Source organism: Glycine max, chromosome 12, assembly GCF_000004515.6.
Source record: "Glycine max cultivar Williams 82 chromosome 12, Glycine_max_v4.0, whole genome shotgun sequence".
NCBI classification, from domain to species: Eukaryota; Viridiplantae; Streptophyta; class Magnoliopsida; order Fabales; family Fabaceae; genus Glycine; species Glycine max.
The window spans coordinates 38,889,377-38,903,778 of NC_038248.2; the positions used below are offsets into that span (position 1 = coordinate 38,889,377).

The 14,402-nt window shown below is 31.8% G+C and overlaps 3 protein-coding genes across 3 annotated transcripts; 1 reads left to right on the top strand and 2 right to left on the bottom strand.

Moving 5' to 3' along the window:
• Window positions 1-475: 475 nt before the first annotated feature.
• LOC100813627 (thioredoxin-like protein CXXS1-like) lies at window positions 476-2,053 on the bottom strand. Its single transcript, NM_001253027.3, has 3 exons — window positions 1,936-2,053; window positions 1,686-1,808; window positions 476-947 (listed from the first exon to the last, which is right to left on the bottom strand). The coding sequence occupies exons 1-3, from the start codon at window positions 2,035-2,037 to the stop codon at window positions 792-794; spliced, it is 381 nt and encodes a 126-aa protein (NP_001239956.1). The 5' UTR covers window positions 2,038-2,053; the 3' UTR covers window positions 476-791.
• A 2,857-nt stretch (window positions 2,054-4,910) lies between these two features.
• Window positions 4,911-6,569, top strand: LOC100814163 (photosynthetic NDH subunit of lumenal location 3, chloroplastic). Its single transcript, XM_003540374.5, has 3 exons — window positions 4,911-5,313; window positions 5,878-6,164; window positions 6,258-6,569. The coding sequence occupies exons 1-3, from the start codon at window positions 4,965-4,967 to the stop codon at window positions 6,372-6,374; spliced, it is 753 nt and encodes a 250-aa protein (XP_003540422.1). The 5' UTR covers window positions 4,911-4,964; the 3' UTR covers window positions 6,375-6,569.
• A 1,037-nt stretch (window positions 6,570-7,606) lies between these two features.
• LOC100814696 (kinesin-like protein KIN-14N) lies at window positions 7,607-14,148 on the bottom strand. The gene is made up of 17 exons (XM_003540375.5): window positions 13,791-14,148; window positions 13,381-13,633; window positions 12,999-13,143; window positions 12,807-12,916; window positions 12,565-12,684; window positions 12,260-12,442; window positions 10,821-11,030; window positions 10,662-10,736; window positions 10,427-10,573; window positions 10,210-10,348; window positions 9,991-10,100; window positions 9,624-9,785; window positions 9,314-9,537; window positions 8,905-8,986; window positions 8,702-8,806; window positions 8,511-8,615; window positions 7,607-8,024 (listed from the first exon to the last, which is right to left on the bottom strand). Exons 2-17 carry the CDS (start codon window positions 13,570-13,572, stop codon window positions 7,845-7,847), a joined length of 2,289 nt encoding a protein of 762 aa, XP_003540423.1. The 5' UTR covers window positions 13,573-13,633; window positions 13,791-14,148; the 3' UTR covers window positions 7,607-7,844.
• Between the last annotated feature and the right edge of the window lie 254 nt (window positions 14,149-14,402).

Here is a 14,402-nt window from a genome sequence, read left to right on the forward strand (position 1 = left end):
TGTATGTACGAACGGTGTGAACGTGAAGCCCTGAAATACTGTCACTGTTCTCATGTCGGATTTTGATTATCTTTGTTCTTTAAATTGGTACATCGAGAACACATCCCTAATATAGATAAACAATTAAATATAAGAATGCATTTGAGATAATCGCAAAAATTAGATTATTTTAATAATTAATTTATATATAATAAATTACAATCATAATTAATTTTTGTTTAGATAAGTTCGTTAAAGAGCGTTTTTAAGATAATTAATTTAGTTTGGATAAAACAAAAATCAGATGTTACATTTTACAATTTTTTCTACTTTTCACATTATCTCATCTTATTTTATTTTCCTATTTCTTTTTTCTTCTTATTGTAAAGGATGTTATGAGAAGGTGTTGTGAAAATATCATTACTTTTTAAAAATTTCGTTCCTTTTTCTTATATATATGATTAAAGATTTAAGGGAAGGGATACGAGGCAGGAGTGAAGCTTAAGCAAGCTTAAGCAATAATGCTTATTATATTAGGAATAATATTAGTTTCAGTCCAATCAGGTGATACGCTTGATTGATACAACAAGAAAGAATATTATAAGAGAATAATGTCATCATGATGAAACTCAATACAAAGTACCATTCACACTCCAGTGACTTTCCCTTGCTCACCAAACATACACAAACAAGCACAGAATTCAACCAGTATTAATATTACTTTGGAATATAAAACATATATGAAATGGTTCCTAGTACAATGAACAACAGTTCTAGGATTTGGCCAACTCCTTGTTCATCATGTGCATGGTTTACACAGATTTGTAGGAATGAGTTGAGTTAACAAAATGATCAATCCTTTTCCTTATTTCATCAGGATTTGCACCCACAATTTTGTCCATGGGAGTCCCTCCACTCAGTAACAGAAAGGTGGGCATGGCTTTGATTTCCATCTTGGAAGCAATTTCCTGAATTGAAGGCCACATAATTAATGCACATAGAAGTAGACAAAATGGGTTAAAACATATATGGATTCCACTTTCAGCAATAAATTATGCTTAGAATCCTTTCCTTTAATTTGAATAAAAAAGAGAATGGAGATGAGGAAGTGGATACTCTACTTGCAAATTTCACAATGCACTAGACAAAGAATAAAAGATTATCTGAAGAAAAAAAAAAGAGAAATTATTATATGATTCAAAATTATTATGATTCTAACTAACTATTTTTTTTACACGTAATTAAGTTTTATTAATTATTTTTGTAAATTAAAAAATTCAGTTCTATATTGCGTGAAGATTGATCAAAATTATTGGCACGACTATGAAATATTATAATTAATTAATAGTAGTTTCATACTTTCATTGGTGTAAATTAAAGCCCCTTATGAATATTCTTATTGAAGATTACATTAGAGATAAGATTTAGTTAATTATACTATGATTGTTTATATAAAACGAGGATCATGTGAGCTCAAAGTGGGGTTTGAATCTGAAAATAAACAATTTAGAAGAATTTGTGTGTTTACCCTTTAATTGATTCCCTTTTGATAGCAATTTATGCAAATTAGAGGCAGGGCATAGAAATTGATGAACTGAAAATTGCAGATATGTGGTATATATGACACCAAACCAAAAAAAAAAAACACCAAACCAAGCATAATTCTAACAAATAAATTATGTGGTGCTGTGTGGGAATCAAATTACCTTAACCTCATCCACATCCAACGTCAGAAACAAAACATCTTCATAGGTGGAGGCTAATTCTTGAAAGAAAGGATTCATAACTATAGAAGGCACACACCAGAAAGCAGAGAAATGAACCACAACCTGCAAAATGGACCAAAAAAACATAGTTTATAAATTATCTTTGAATTCCTTAGCTAACTAATTATAATAATATATGAAACCAAAGTGCTTTAAACTAAATGAATTCATATAAAGAAAAGAGACTCACTGGGTACTTTTTATTGGTGGCATGAGAGATGTGGTGTTCCCATGATTTTTGAGAGTCTATTTTGATAACCTTAGACTTTTTGAGCTCTTTTTTCTCCTCCATTTCTTTCTGCTTCTGCTGCTTCTTTAAAAGGGTCTATACATACAAAAATGCTCTTGGAGAAAATGTGACTATTTGAACAAGATTGCACAAAAAAAAATGCTGATTTATCATTTTCTTCTTATCTTTTTTTTTTTTTTTCTGTTTTGAATAAGACATTTTTTAGATTGATATATACGGGATACAACAAAAATAGTCTAGCTGGGGCCTCTAGATTAGTCAATCCAATGGTCATGTGGTTCACGCATGAATTAAAATATAGCATAGGTCCAACTTTTATTTTCTACGTAAATAATAGTATCAATATTGAGAAAATTTCCAAATTAAGGTAAATGGCATTTTTCCTAAGTTGTCAGCTTTTCTTGATGCCTCGTGGTATAAAAACAATCAATGCTAGTTATGGCTCAGCCTCCAAGTTTGGGAGGATGGACACACTCTTAATTGGTAATTTGATAGAGTAAGAAAAAGTGTATATCATTTTAGTCATAACATAAAAATTTATAATTAAAGTAAGATATATTCGTGGTCCACAACGCTGGAATAATAGTAAAACACGTTGAATAATAATAAGAATACTAACAGGTGTCCTGGCACTAATTAAAATTTAAAAATAAAATATTATATAAAAATATTATAGTATACATTCTTGGATTGATAGTTAGTAATTTTTTTATTTATTACCTATTCCGTCTCATAATAATTCGTTGTTTAAGAAAGACAAAATTTATCCTAAAATAATTATTCTTTTATATTTTAATGTAATATTAATTATATTTTTCATTCATATCTCTTATAATATTAATGATATGACAATAAAAACTAAAATTAAATTAGTGATTATAAGATTAAATTTATAAAATTATTATATTTCATCTATTTATTATTTTTTGTGTAAAACAATTTATGACTATAATAATAATAATGAGACAAATGGAATAATTTCTTAACCGTAAGATACTTGTTAACAATATTCTAATAATATTATAAACATCTAAATATTTTTCAGTTGGGGAGGGTGGACCACCCCTTTTTTTTTTTTGGTTCACTTAACAATGGTCATTGCAAAAATATAGGTTATATTATTGTGATAATTAATGTATTTAGGAAATTCTAATAATTTCGTAGAGAAGGGTTTTTGTTTGTGTGGGGAATGATAAAAAAAATCTTCAAGAACCCGCTGAAACTAGCCAAATTGCATATTAAGAAAGGGAATCAAGTTTTTCACTATTTGGATATGTTTTAGGGTAGAAATAGCCAACAAAAATCATAAATATTGTGGCTTCTCATTCATCTGGGGAACTTGCAATTTGAGATAGTTCTCATCGTGTCATTTTCACAGCGAATATATACAAAATCTCCTCATTTATCATTGTTAACCATATCAGGTGAAAGACAAGTTGCCCATTTTATATTGGCACATATGTAAACGAAACTAGGGTTTGTGATATGCAGGCCATCCTTGTTCTCAAAGTCTAATTTTTTATCTGGCTCTATTATATGAAAACTAATAAATGGGTATCATATCAATCTTATCAAACACTAGAAGATGATGAGGTAACTTAACCTATTTAATTAGAGCCAATTGTTCAATTATCCTTTAGTTATTAATTCCACAATGTGTTTACAAGTTAGTTAAACATGATTAACACACCATAAATGCTTGGCAACACTTTTTAAATATTGTAATAAAAACTTAAATACTAAAGTAATTTTTGTCCCTACCTGTTGAAATTTGCAAGGACACTGAAGCCAGCGTTGGTAACCCGCGATCACGTGTTTCTGGATACTTTGTTTGAATAAAGCATTTTTAAGTTAAGGCTACTATTATTTTTTAGGTAACTTAAAGCTATAATATTACTTTTGAAAAAGGTAATCTTTTATAAATTTTTGTAAGGGTTTTCTTAAAGAATAATATTATTTTTAAAATCTCAGTTGTTACCAAATTTGCATTGAGCCATGTGAACAGAAACTTCGTTAAAAATAGTATTAAATTAAAAGAATCTCAAGAACCATGTTTAATTTGTTTCATAAAAAAAATTATTAAGTCTTTCTTAAAATTTCAAAAATAGAAATTTTTAATTATTAGAACAAAAACATATAAGAAAAACATTCTACATTTTCATGGTATGAGTATTAAAAGCATAAAAAAAAATCCTAAACAAACCAGATGTTTTCTCAAGTCCTGGATGGTTCAGCAGTAAATAAGGTTTAAAACAAACTTTAAGAGATTTTGTTTCTTTAAATAAAAGTGTTATACATTAGGTTTTTTTTACACCAATATATGTGATTTTTTTTAACAATTGCTTTATAAAAATTAATAATTTTTATTTTTTGTTGGTTGACTTAAAGTTTAAGTTTTAGTTATTTTATCCTTAGACTGACATGTCATATATAATAAAATATAAGTAATTAAAACTAATTAATATTTTAAAGCACTTTCATTTTCTTATTATTCCTTTTTGTAAGACTCATAAAGGAAGAGTTAAAATGTTAACAAATTAATAAATCTCAATACAATAACAAATCCAATTTTACAAGCTGTAATTATAATCTAAAAAATCAGTATAAATAAAATTTCGTCGATCTGAAACTCTTGCTCAAACAAAATTTTCTTCCAACAAGTTGAAAACCTTATATTTTACTTTCATCACGTCGAAGAAGTAAGACAAATAAATTAGAATTGTTCATAATTCAGTCAAACAAATGAGAGCCCCCATTTGCCCCGGTTAAGAGGTGTGGCCCATAAAAGATAGGCTCGGGCCACAGGGTCACAACAACATCCCAGGCCCACCAAGCCCATACAACCACATAAAGTGAAATTACCATACCATCCTTGAAGGGGATAAACATTTTATTGGCACTCAGTGGATAGCACTTTTTCCCAACGGATATGACACAAATTTTTTATTTTATTTTATTTCCAAACTTTGATGAACCATCTTTCATTCTCAGACCTCACACATATGAGTTCCTTCACCACCATCATGGCTCCTGTGACAAACTTGCATGGAGCAGTCTCCAAAACCTTAATTCCCATCACATGCCACCTTCCAAATGCACACAAAAGCATAACAAAGAGAGGACAAGTGATTGGATTTCTTGGAAGCAAAGCACAAAAGGAAGCATCAGAGTGTCAAGTTCAGGCCACAAGAAGAGCAGCAGCATTAGGCCTTGCCACTGTAGTGCTTACTTGGCAATTCAATGACAAGGTTTCATTGGCTAAAGATAATGGTTTCTGGTATGAGGATCATCCTCTCCCTGGACCAACTGTCACTAACAGTAAGCTTTCTTGTAACTAGTTTACACAAATGAACAAAGTATTAGTAAGTAGCTCTTGTATGCACAAACATATATACTCATACAGTTACATGGCAGATAAAATGAGTTGAAATTTGTATCTCTCATTCTCATACTTTATTGTTGTTTCACTCCTCACTTGGATTATGAATAATAGTATTTTTGGACTTGGTTCTCTAAAATGCGCATCTTGTATACAATAACTACTGATTAACAAATTAACAATTCAAATTTCAATAATTTACTGCACTCACATATTTCAATCAGAGTTTTTAGTTAATGGTTATTACTGTATTTTATTGTCTAAAGTGTAATATATATATATATATATAGTGTAAAAGATTTTTATACTGCAAATTTTATTGATTTTAACAATAATTACATTAGAAGTTATTCTTAGCATGACTTCTGATTAATTAATAATATAAAAATTGTTACATTGACAATGTATAAAAATTAAACTTTAATTTTTATATACTGGGCTTTTAGTTGAGCCAAATAGGGTATTTTATATCTTTTGATGTGAATGTTTGATTATTTGGTTAGATATTGCAAATGAGAAAACGGGAACACGTTCTTTTCTTAAGAGGGGGCTTTACATAGCAAACATTGGAGTGAAAGGAAGTGTGTTTAGGATAAAGAAATATGCCTTTGATCTTCTGGCAATGGCGGATTTGATAGCAGAAGACACACTCAACTATGTGAGGAAGTACCTAAGACTCAAGTCCACATTCATGTACTATGATTTTGACAAGGTTATCTCTGCCATTCCAGTGGATGATAAGCAGCAACTAACTGATATGGCTAACAAATTGTTTGATAATTTTGAAAGGGTAATACTCTTTTTTCTCCCCCTTCAAAATGGTGTGTTATATTATAATGGTTGTTGGATTAATTGACAAATTTAGTTTGTGTTGCAATGACAGCTTGAAGAAGCTTCAAGGAAGAAAAGTCTACCTGAAACAAAATCATGCTATCAGGAAACTGAAGTTATGCTTAAAGAGGTCATGGACAAGATGGATATAATGTACAAATCAATTTGACATTATCTTAATCAAGTTGTGTTATTATTTCTCTTATAAAAATCAATTTTACTTTTTTGGTATGCCATGCTGATTCCAAGTCCAAGAGAAGGGTACCATCAAGAATATAGGAAAGTGTTATTTAATAGGTGAGTTTCAGCAAAATTGCAGATGTGTATGATAGTGCCAATTATTATATTTTCAATTATTGATGGATATCAGGATATGTACCACCACCCTGGCGAAAATGTTTCATGCCTAAGAACTGGCATATCCAAATCCTCTAAGAAGTAAAAAGCTGCTATGCTGACATCCCTATGCATGCACATGCTCAGGAGTTTGGACCGGTTTGGTAGTAGTTCCACAAATTTGACTTTGGAAAATATTATAATAGTCTTAAATTTAATTTACACTGTCAACTAATTGCATATTACTACATTATTGAAAATCAAATTTCTATAATAATTATTTTAAGGGTCATTTATACTTAGTGTGTGTTTGAAAACGATTATGAACTCAAATTAACATGAATTTCCAAAAGCAGACAACTTTTAGTTTTTGCATCAACACTCCATTTTGAGCTGAAAATCATGGGATACGCGCGTTTAAAACGTCTGCTCAAACACGCTGTTACACTACTATTTAAATTGGTTATCAATGTATTAATTATTATTTTTTTTTTTTGCAAATGGATAACCAAAATATATAGTCTCTTTCCACAAGGTACAGCTTAATTGACAGACTGAATTTCACACAGATGTATGCAACATTAGAAACACACTAAGCCAAATGGCCAAGTCTATGCTTGCTTGAAAACCAATCCAACACTTATAATATATATATATATATATATATATATATATATATATATATATATATATATATATATATATATATATATATATGCAAAAATTTGTTTGGAGATAAGATTCTTGACGTCTTTTTGTAAAATGTACTGATCTACAATTAACCCGAATTAAAAAATTTTGATTTAATAAATCAAATTAAAATTTGAAAATACCCAAAACAATTATTAAAACTTCTTTTTTTAACAGTTGAATATTTTAATTATACAACATTCCAATGCTTTGATATATATATATATATAAGCACATGGTTATCTCAACGGTAGAACACGTTGACAATTTCGAGGGTTGTTTTAGTAGGTCTGATTTGTAAAAACATTATCGGGATAATAATGACTACCAAGTGATTCTTACACGTTTGACAAAATTAAATATTCTGTGAGACTGGCAAATATGTCTACTGATAATAAAGTAGAATAATATGAAATTATGAAAATAACATGGAGCAGAATTGTAAATGGAACTATAATAATGGGAGATATTTTTTAAAACTAATGCATACTTGGTAACTTGTTTACTATACATTACAATCTATACGCATGATGTTAGAATTGGAGTTATTTTGGTTGTAGTAGAGATGGCACAAATAGGTTAAACAATATAACCATATTCATGTGTGGAAAGATTAGAAATAGGTCAAGCGAGATTCTACAGGGCGTCCACTGGTGTGACAGCGAGGTGTCCCAATTTCACAAGCATTGACTCTTGACGCAAACCGTAGTGAGCATAGTGACTCTCCAGCTGAAGCTTGGTCAGGAGAGATGTTCACAAACATTAATGTCTTTGAGTCACCACCTAGACAAGGCTGTGTTCAGCATTGTATTCAAGAACACAAATTAGATCACCTCAAATGATTACAAGATAGCAACAAAGATGCAATTAATATAGTAAAATTGTCAAATCTGCTGCATTGCTATTTTTGTTTAACAATCAAGTGACTGCTCTATTTTTGTTTAGGTATCAGGAGGTTTCCAACAACTCATGCACATTGCTTAACTAACTGAGCTAGACCTCTTGGTCAACTGATTGCCCATCTAATATAATTTAGTTATGATACACTTTCTTATATGTAAATTACAACAAAGGGATACTAACAATGTATAGCATAGAAATCCCTCTTGTGCATTCAAATAAATGGCTTTAGATAGTATAGGATAAAACACTAGTTTTGTTTAGTTGTTAACTTGTTATGATTGTGCAAGGTAAGAAAATTCTGGCATTATTATGAGTTTAATATAGTGAGTAACTAAATAATAAAGAATGTTTAAAAATATGAACAAAATATAATCACCTGAAGAAGGTATGTAAGCTTTGAGTTCCTGAATGGGATATGATCCTCCTTCTTGGCCAAGGCAAATATAACATCACTTAATGATGACAGACTTTTATTTATTGCCTAATTTCAAATGAAAGAAAGTTTAGATTAATAGAACTCAAATAAGCATAACTATGTGAAATAAGAAACATCAGGGTTTTACATACTTGGGTTTCTTTCAATCGGTCCCCAGTTGACCCGCTCCTTGAAAGACGCTCACTCCCAGCAAGATCAATGAGATTTAGAATACCTTGTGCTTGTTGGTCAGTGCTCTAGCAGAACAAGATTGGTTGCAATTTGAATGCTTGTTAGATTGCTATTGAGTGTATGAAACATGGTTCAATTACTGTCAGAGGAGAAACAACCATACCTCATTTACACCATATAATCGAAGAGTGAATACAAAATGACTTCTAGAAGATTGTTCATTCATCTGAGTTTTTCCCACAGATCTAAAAGGAAAAAAAAAAGCAAATATAGTTAAATTTAACCTCCAAAGGCAAAGGATTTTACCTTCTAGAAGTAAATAAATCAAAATATTTTATTGCACTAGAACTATGTCAAATTTTATTCTTCCAAACTTAGCAGTCAATTCATCTTGAGATCCTATGTATAAGTAAAAAAAAAAAGATACCATGAATACATTAAGAACTAGGAAGTGCAATATAATCTAGCCATAAAATTGCAAGTTCCTTCATTGTGTCTTAATGAGGTAGTAGACACAGCCACATAGAATTAAGCACTAGAAAGCCTATAAAGGAACCTTATGAACTAATTACCTGCTATTTGCAGCTTGATTTAAAAGAAATGCAACCTCTTTTACACTCTGAACATCCACTACTGTGAGATCAGAAACATGTGTATTTCCGTTGGCATCATGTTTGATTGTGTATTGCTTCCCGGGAGTACCATTTTCCACTCGTGTTGGTGTTCCTTCTGATGATGACTTATTTGTAGATAACAGATCACGAATGGTTTCATTGTATATTTCCAACATTGACACCTGTTAAATTTTATGAACGAATCATCCTTAAAATTTATAAACATTGCAATCATGTGTGAAAAAAAGAAGGAAATGCTCTATATCACCTGCATTTCATATTTCCAGCCTTGGGGTTGCTGAGATTGTTTTGTTTGAAATATTTGTTCAAGTGAACGAGGAATCAAGCCCTTTTCTTCTGGATGTCCAGGCCTTCCCATCATTGTATAGGTTTTCCCTGACCCTGTCTGACCATACGCAAAAATGCAAACCTGGAAGAGAAAATGTCTATCATATTCCATAGGATCCTTGATGTTAAAAATTTATGCACAAAAGTTAGTAAAACATGCATATTATAAATCAAAAGCCTTTTAGATTTTGTGTTCTATATCTGACTAGAAATCATTCTGTTGCTTGCAGTTATGCAATAGTAAGCATATAATATAATTTGAAATGATATAACCATCAAAAGATTACCTTATAACCATCAAGAGCACTTTGCACAAGCTGTGAAATTTCGATAAAAACTTCTTCTTGTGATGCATCAGGTGCAAAAACTTTATCATATGTGAAAGAATGTTTTTGGCCTAAAACAACAATAGCAACATGAGTTACAACATAGTTAAATAATAAACTATAACAAACATATATCAATTAGAAAAACTACAACTTCAAGGTCTGTATCATGAGATATACCATTTTGTGTCAATTCAATGCCCCGTCCAGAAGCTTCCATCGATGTGGGATAAGATATAATCTTTCCTTCTGTGCTAGAACCTTCATCAGGTAACAAAGGCCGCACTCTACAGAACACGCGGATGTTCCCTTTTAGTTCCTGTTAAAATGGAGATTAGTATGGTGTGGATTTTATCTTATTTTTTTATCATCAGCAAACTTTGGCTCAGGGAATTACCAAAATGTTATTGTGCAATTCTTTCCTCAGCTTCTCCCCTTCTATAACTTTATTTTCTGCATCTGCCAAACGTCTTTGCAACTCGTGTACAAGTTTTTGTTGCCCTTCATATTCTATTCTTGTCTCACTTGCAGATATGTCACAAACCTGATAAGGAATAAAAAAAAAACCAATGTGTCATATCACAAGTTCAATGAGACTTCCTTTTCTTCTAAGTTTACACCTCATTCGTTACCTGAAGTTTCTCCTCAGCAGTAGTTAGCTGCTCTTGTAGTACCTTTATCCGCTCATCTTGCAAAGCACATTTTGCCTGTGCAGGAAAGTCATAATCTCATTTGTACAGTAATACAAGAGACTGTGACATTTACAGAAAAGAAACAGGATATAAACCCACCTCAAGTTCATTTGTTCTTAAAGTCAATTTGTTCAGTTCAGAGCAGGACTTTTCTGTAGAATCTTTAGATTTCTCTAATTCAGATGTTAAAGTTTGCGCTTGAGATAATTGGTGGTCTCGATCATCCCTCGCATGTTGCAACTCTACTCGGAGAGATGTAACTTCACTAGCCAAGGCATCCTTCTGTTTCGTGGCCTCTTCTTGAGAAGCCTAATAAAACAACCAATTAAACTATGTAAGATACTGGTAGCATGTTAAGAAGAATGGATTTCTTGAATTTCAAGAAGGGTAGTAATAACATATAGGTATTGCATTATGGTTAAAATTTATAAAACACACACACACCCACAGAAGAAAAGTAAATGCATATCACATCAGCTCTAGAAACTCTACAACTTTTTGAATCAAAAAATAAATTCAACAAGGGTATACAAAACTACAATTTTTTCAATAGATCTACCAAACTTGCCAAGATATAAACTCTTTCAATTCTGGAGTTCTTCCCACTAAGGACTGTTATGTGATCTTTGGAGGCACTACAATTAAAGAAAAAGAAGAAGAAAAAAAAAGAAACATGCATCACACACTTCTGCAGATATACCTAATATCAAATGGTTTCATGTCAATATTATCATTAGAGTTAAGCAGATATATAATAGAAAGGTAAACCATTTTTTCTGTGTTCTTTGTTGTTTAACCCAACGCCATTCTCAAGGAATTACCTGCAAACCCACTTTTATATATACCCTTGACGATAGGATAAACCACCCAATGTGGGACTTGGAACCTTTTGAAATATTAAAAAAGATACAACATTCTTTTACTTTAAAAGATTAAAAGAAAATTGTGAAGATTCTAACTACCTAGTAATTTATTAATGCTTTAGGGGGAAGAAACTCCCCCTGTAAATTTATCATCAGAAGAACCATGGCTATTTGTTTAACAGTAAACATTTTCCTTGAGAGTGTACTTCAACTCACTCATCCTAAACCAAACCAAAAATACATCTTATCCTTATGTGGATAGCTCAAGAACTAAGCATCGTTTTGATTTTTAAGTAAAACCCCTAGAGTTGAGGTTGTGTACAATAAGATCAACCCTTTGTGAGATAGTAACGTACAAAGAGGAAAGGAAAATCTAGGCCTAGAATGAAGACATAGTCAAGTCATTAAAAACATTTTACAAAAATCTACTGCATTCAATGTATTCCAGAATTATCATCTTCATCTAAACATCCCCATTAGCCAAAATCAAGATTAAATTAGTCATAAGATTCTTTCTAATCATCTATCCTCATTAAAAAAAATTGCACTAAACACATTCCTATGCTTATAACAGTAGTAGGTATCTACAAAGATTCCAAGTATTTCTTTCTCTCTTACTCAGTGACTACTTGAATCTGAATTGAAACAGTTCACACTACAGAGAAGCAAACTTACCATAGACAAAGTAAGCTGACCCTTTAACATGGTAAGGGACTCCAGTACAGTAGCTTTCTCTTTCTCTACACGCTTAAGTTCATTTTCAACTGTAGAAAGCTCTGAATGCAGTTTTCCATTGTACTGCTGCAAGCTTGTTATGTAATCCTGTAACCGCTTATACATGTCATTGAGAGATGATATCTGCAAAAATCCATTGATGTAGACATTTAATTATAAGAATAATTCCTGACACAACTAACAGCATCAGATAAGACGTATAAAAAATATTGAATTCAGAGTATGAGACTGTGCTGTTATTAAACCTTCTGATTTGCACTTTGGAGCTCTCGTTGTGCTCGTCCAAGATCCTCCTGCAGTGTACTCTGTGACCTCTCAAAGTTAAGCCTAGCTTCTCTCTCTTTAAGATGAGATTCTGCTGCTGCCTAGTGTTTTCAAAGATAATAAGAAGTATATCTTTATTATCAAGTATTAACCTTTCCCTTGCATTATGCACCGAAAAATCACCCTTGAAATTCCACTAACTTGACTTGAAAATCTCACTTACTGTTTTTTCGGATTCTTCCTTCACCAATTTCTCTTGTAAAGAAGTGCAATTCCTTCTCATTTCCACAATAATTGAATTTAGCTCTTCTTCCTTGATTTTTAGCAGCAGCTCTGCAATCAAATGAATCTAACCGCCTTAGTCCCCAAACTCGATGAGGACTTTCCGAAAAAAGAAACAAAGAAAAATCTCAACCTATTTCCGTGCATTTTTGCTGGGCCAATTCCAATGAACTCTTCAACTTTTCTTGCTCTAGTGAGTAGCTAATCTCAAGGTCTTGGAACCACCTGATACAAACCTTCAGCCTTTTTATATAGTCCATCATGTTTTCACATCTTTCCTAAAAAAACAAAATCTGATGTTAACAAAAAGGCAATGGCAACTAACCAAACAGTAATTCAAACACCACTATGTTCTATACATATATGTATAAACTAATTAAGGACCAAAATGTTGCACATAGAACTTGACATCCCTTGGATCTCAAACATAAATAGCCAAAACAAGTAGTAACCAAGAAATACAATACATATCATACAAACTCAAAATCACCATTAAGAGAAATTCTCCAACTAACCTTGTAATTAAATCTGTCCTTCCTTTTGGCCTTTTCATTCAGCAAGGCCTCCACATCCTCTCTTGTGAACTCTATAATGCCATAATCTGAGCCAGCATTGCTTGGTGGAGCACTACTGGGGCCAAGATCATGGCCACCATTAACAGCACCAAAAGATAGCCTTGTTCTTCCGTTAATTGGAGTTCCCACCATCTCTTCTTCTCTCTGCCCCAGCTTGTTAGTCTTTGTCTATGAGGAGCTCATCACCCACAAACTAGGAAAACCACAGCAAAAAGATCACTTTTTCAACCGTGACACTTCACTTGCACCGAACAAATGTGAAGGGAAACAAAAAAAACAACAACCACCCGTGACTGAAACTGAGGTGAAAAGGGAAAAAAACAAATCATGGGGATGGGAAAAGATGGTACCTTTGAACCTTGAAGGGGTTGAAGGTATGAGTGTGAGTGATGGTTTGAGACAAGTTCTAGTTCATGGTCTCCATTATGAAGCTCACCACTCTACTAACTGCACTAAAGAGATATAGAGAGAGAAAGAGAAAGAGAGAGACTAATGTTGTGGGGTCATGGATTGTGTTGAAAGCTAACAAGAAGAGATGAAAGGAAGTTGCTTTAGCAAGAAGAGATTGGTGATGATCCACACACATACATACACAAAGAAAGAGCATAAAGAGAGAAGGGGTGGATCCTTAAAAAGAAGAAAAGAAAAGAAGTGAAAATAGAGAAAAGGGTTTGTTAATTGTTATTAATGTTATCTTTTTGTTGTGTTGATAAGTGGACTTCACTTCCATGGATTGTAGATCTGTGTTTGTGTTGTGTTTGGTACTGTTTGTCAGTCCGGACTTAGTTTAGATTTTTACTGCCTGTTATTTTTGAACTTTTTAATATCAGTTGCTGGCTATCACGTGTAAGATTCGTTCTTCCATGCAATTCATTTATTATCCCCAAGAAATGTTTTTTTAAGAAAATATTTATTTTTTTAATATAAAAAATATGGAATTTAATAATTATACATTCATATTA

Excerpts from the sequence above, each read along its gene's own strand:
- LOC100813627 (NM_001253027.3), bottom strand. The coding sequence starts at position 2,037 with ATGGAGGAGAAAAAAGAGCTCAAAAAGTCTAAGGTTATCAAAATAGAC. Across the intron at positions 1,809-1,935 it reads CCACCAATAAAAAGTACCCA|GTTGTGGTTCATTTCTCTGC; the intron begins GTGAGTCTCTTT and ends TCCATTTTGCAG. Across the intron at positions 948-1,685 it reads TGGATGTGGATGAGGTTAAG|GAAATTGCTTCCAAGATGGA; the intron begins GTAATTTGATTC and ends CCTTCAATTCAG.
- LOC100814163 (XM_003540374.5), top strand. The coding sequence starts at position 4,965 with ATGAACCATCTTTCATTCTCAGACCTCACACATATGAGTTCCTTCACC. Across the intron at positions 5,314-5,877 it reads TGGACCAACTGTCACTAACA|ATATTGCAAATGAGAAAACG; the intron begins GTAAGCTTTCTT and ends TTATTTGGTTAG. Across the intron at positions 6,165-6,257 it reads TGTTTGATAATTTTGAAAGG|CTTGAAGAAGCTTCAAGGAA; the intron begins GTAATACTCTTT and ends TTGCAATGACAG.
- LOC100814696 (XM_003540375.5), bottom strand. The coding sequence starts at position 13,572 with ATGGTGGGAACTCCAATTAACGGAAGAACAAGGCTATCTTTTGGTGCT. Across the intron at positions 8,987-9,313 it reads AATCAAGCTGCAAATAGCAG|ATCTGTGGGAAAAACTCAGA; the intron begins GTAATTAGTTCA and ends TTTTCCTTTTAG. Across the intron at positions 8,807-8,904 it reads GATTATATGGTGTAAATGAG|AGCACTGACCAACAAGCACA; the intron begins GTATGGTTGTTT and ends TTGTTCTGCTAG.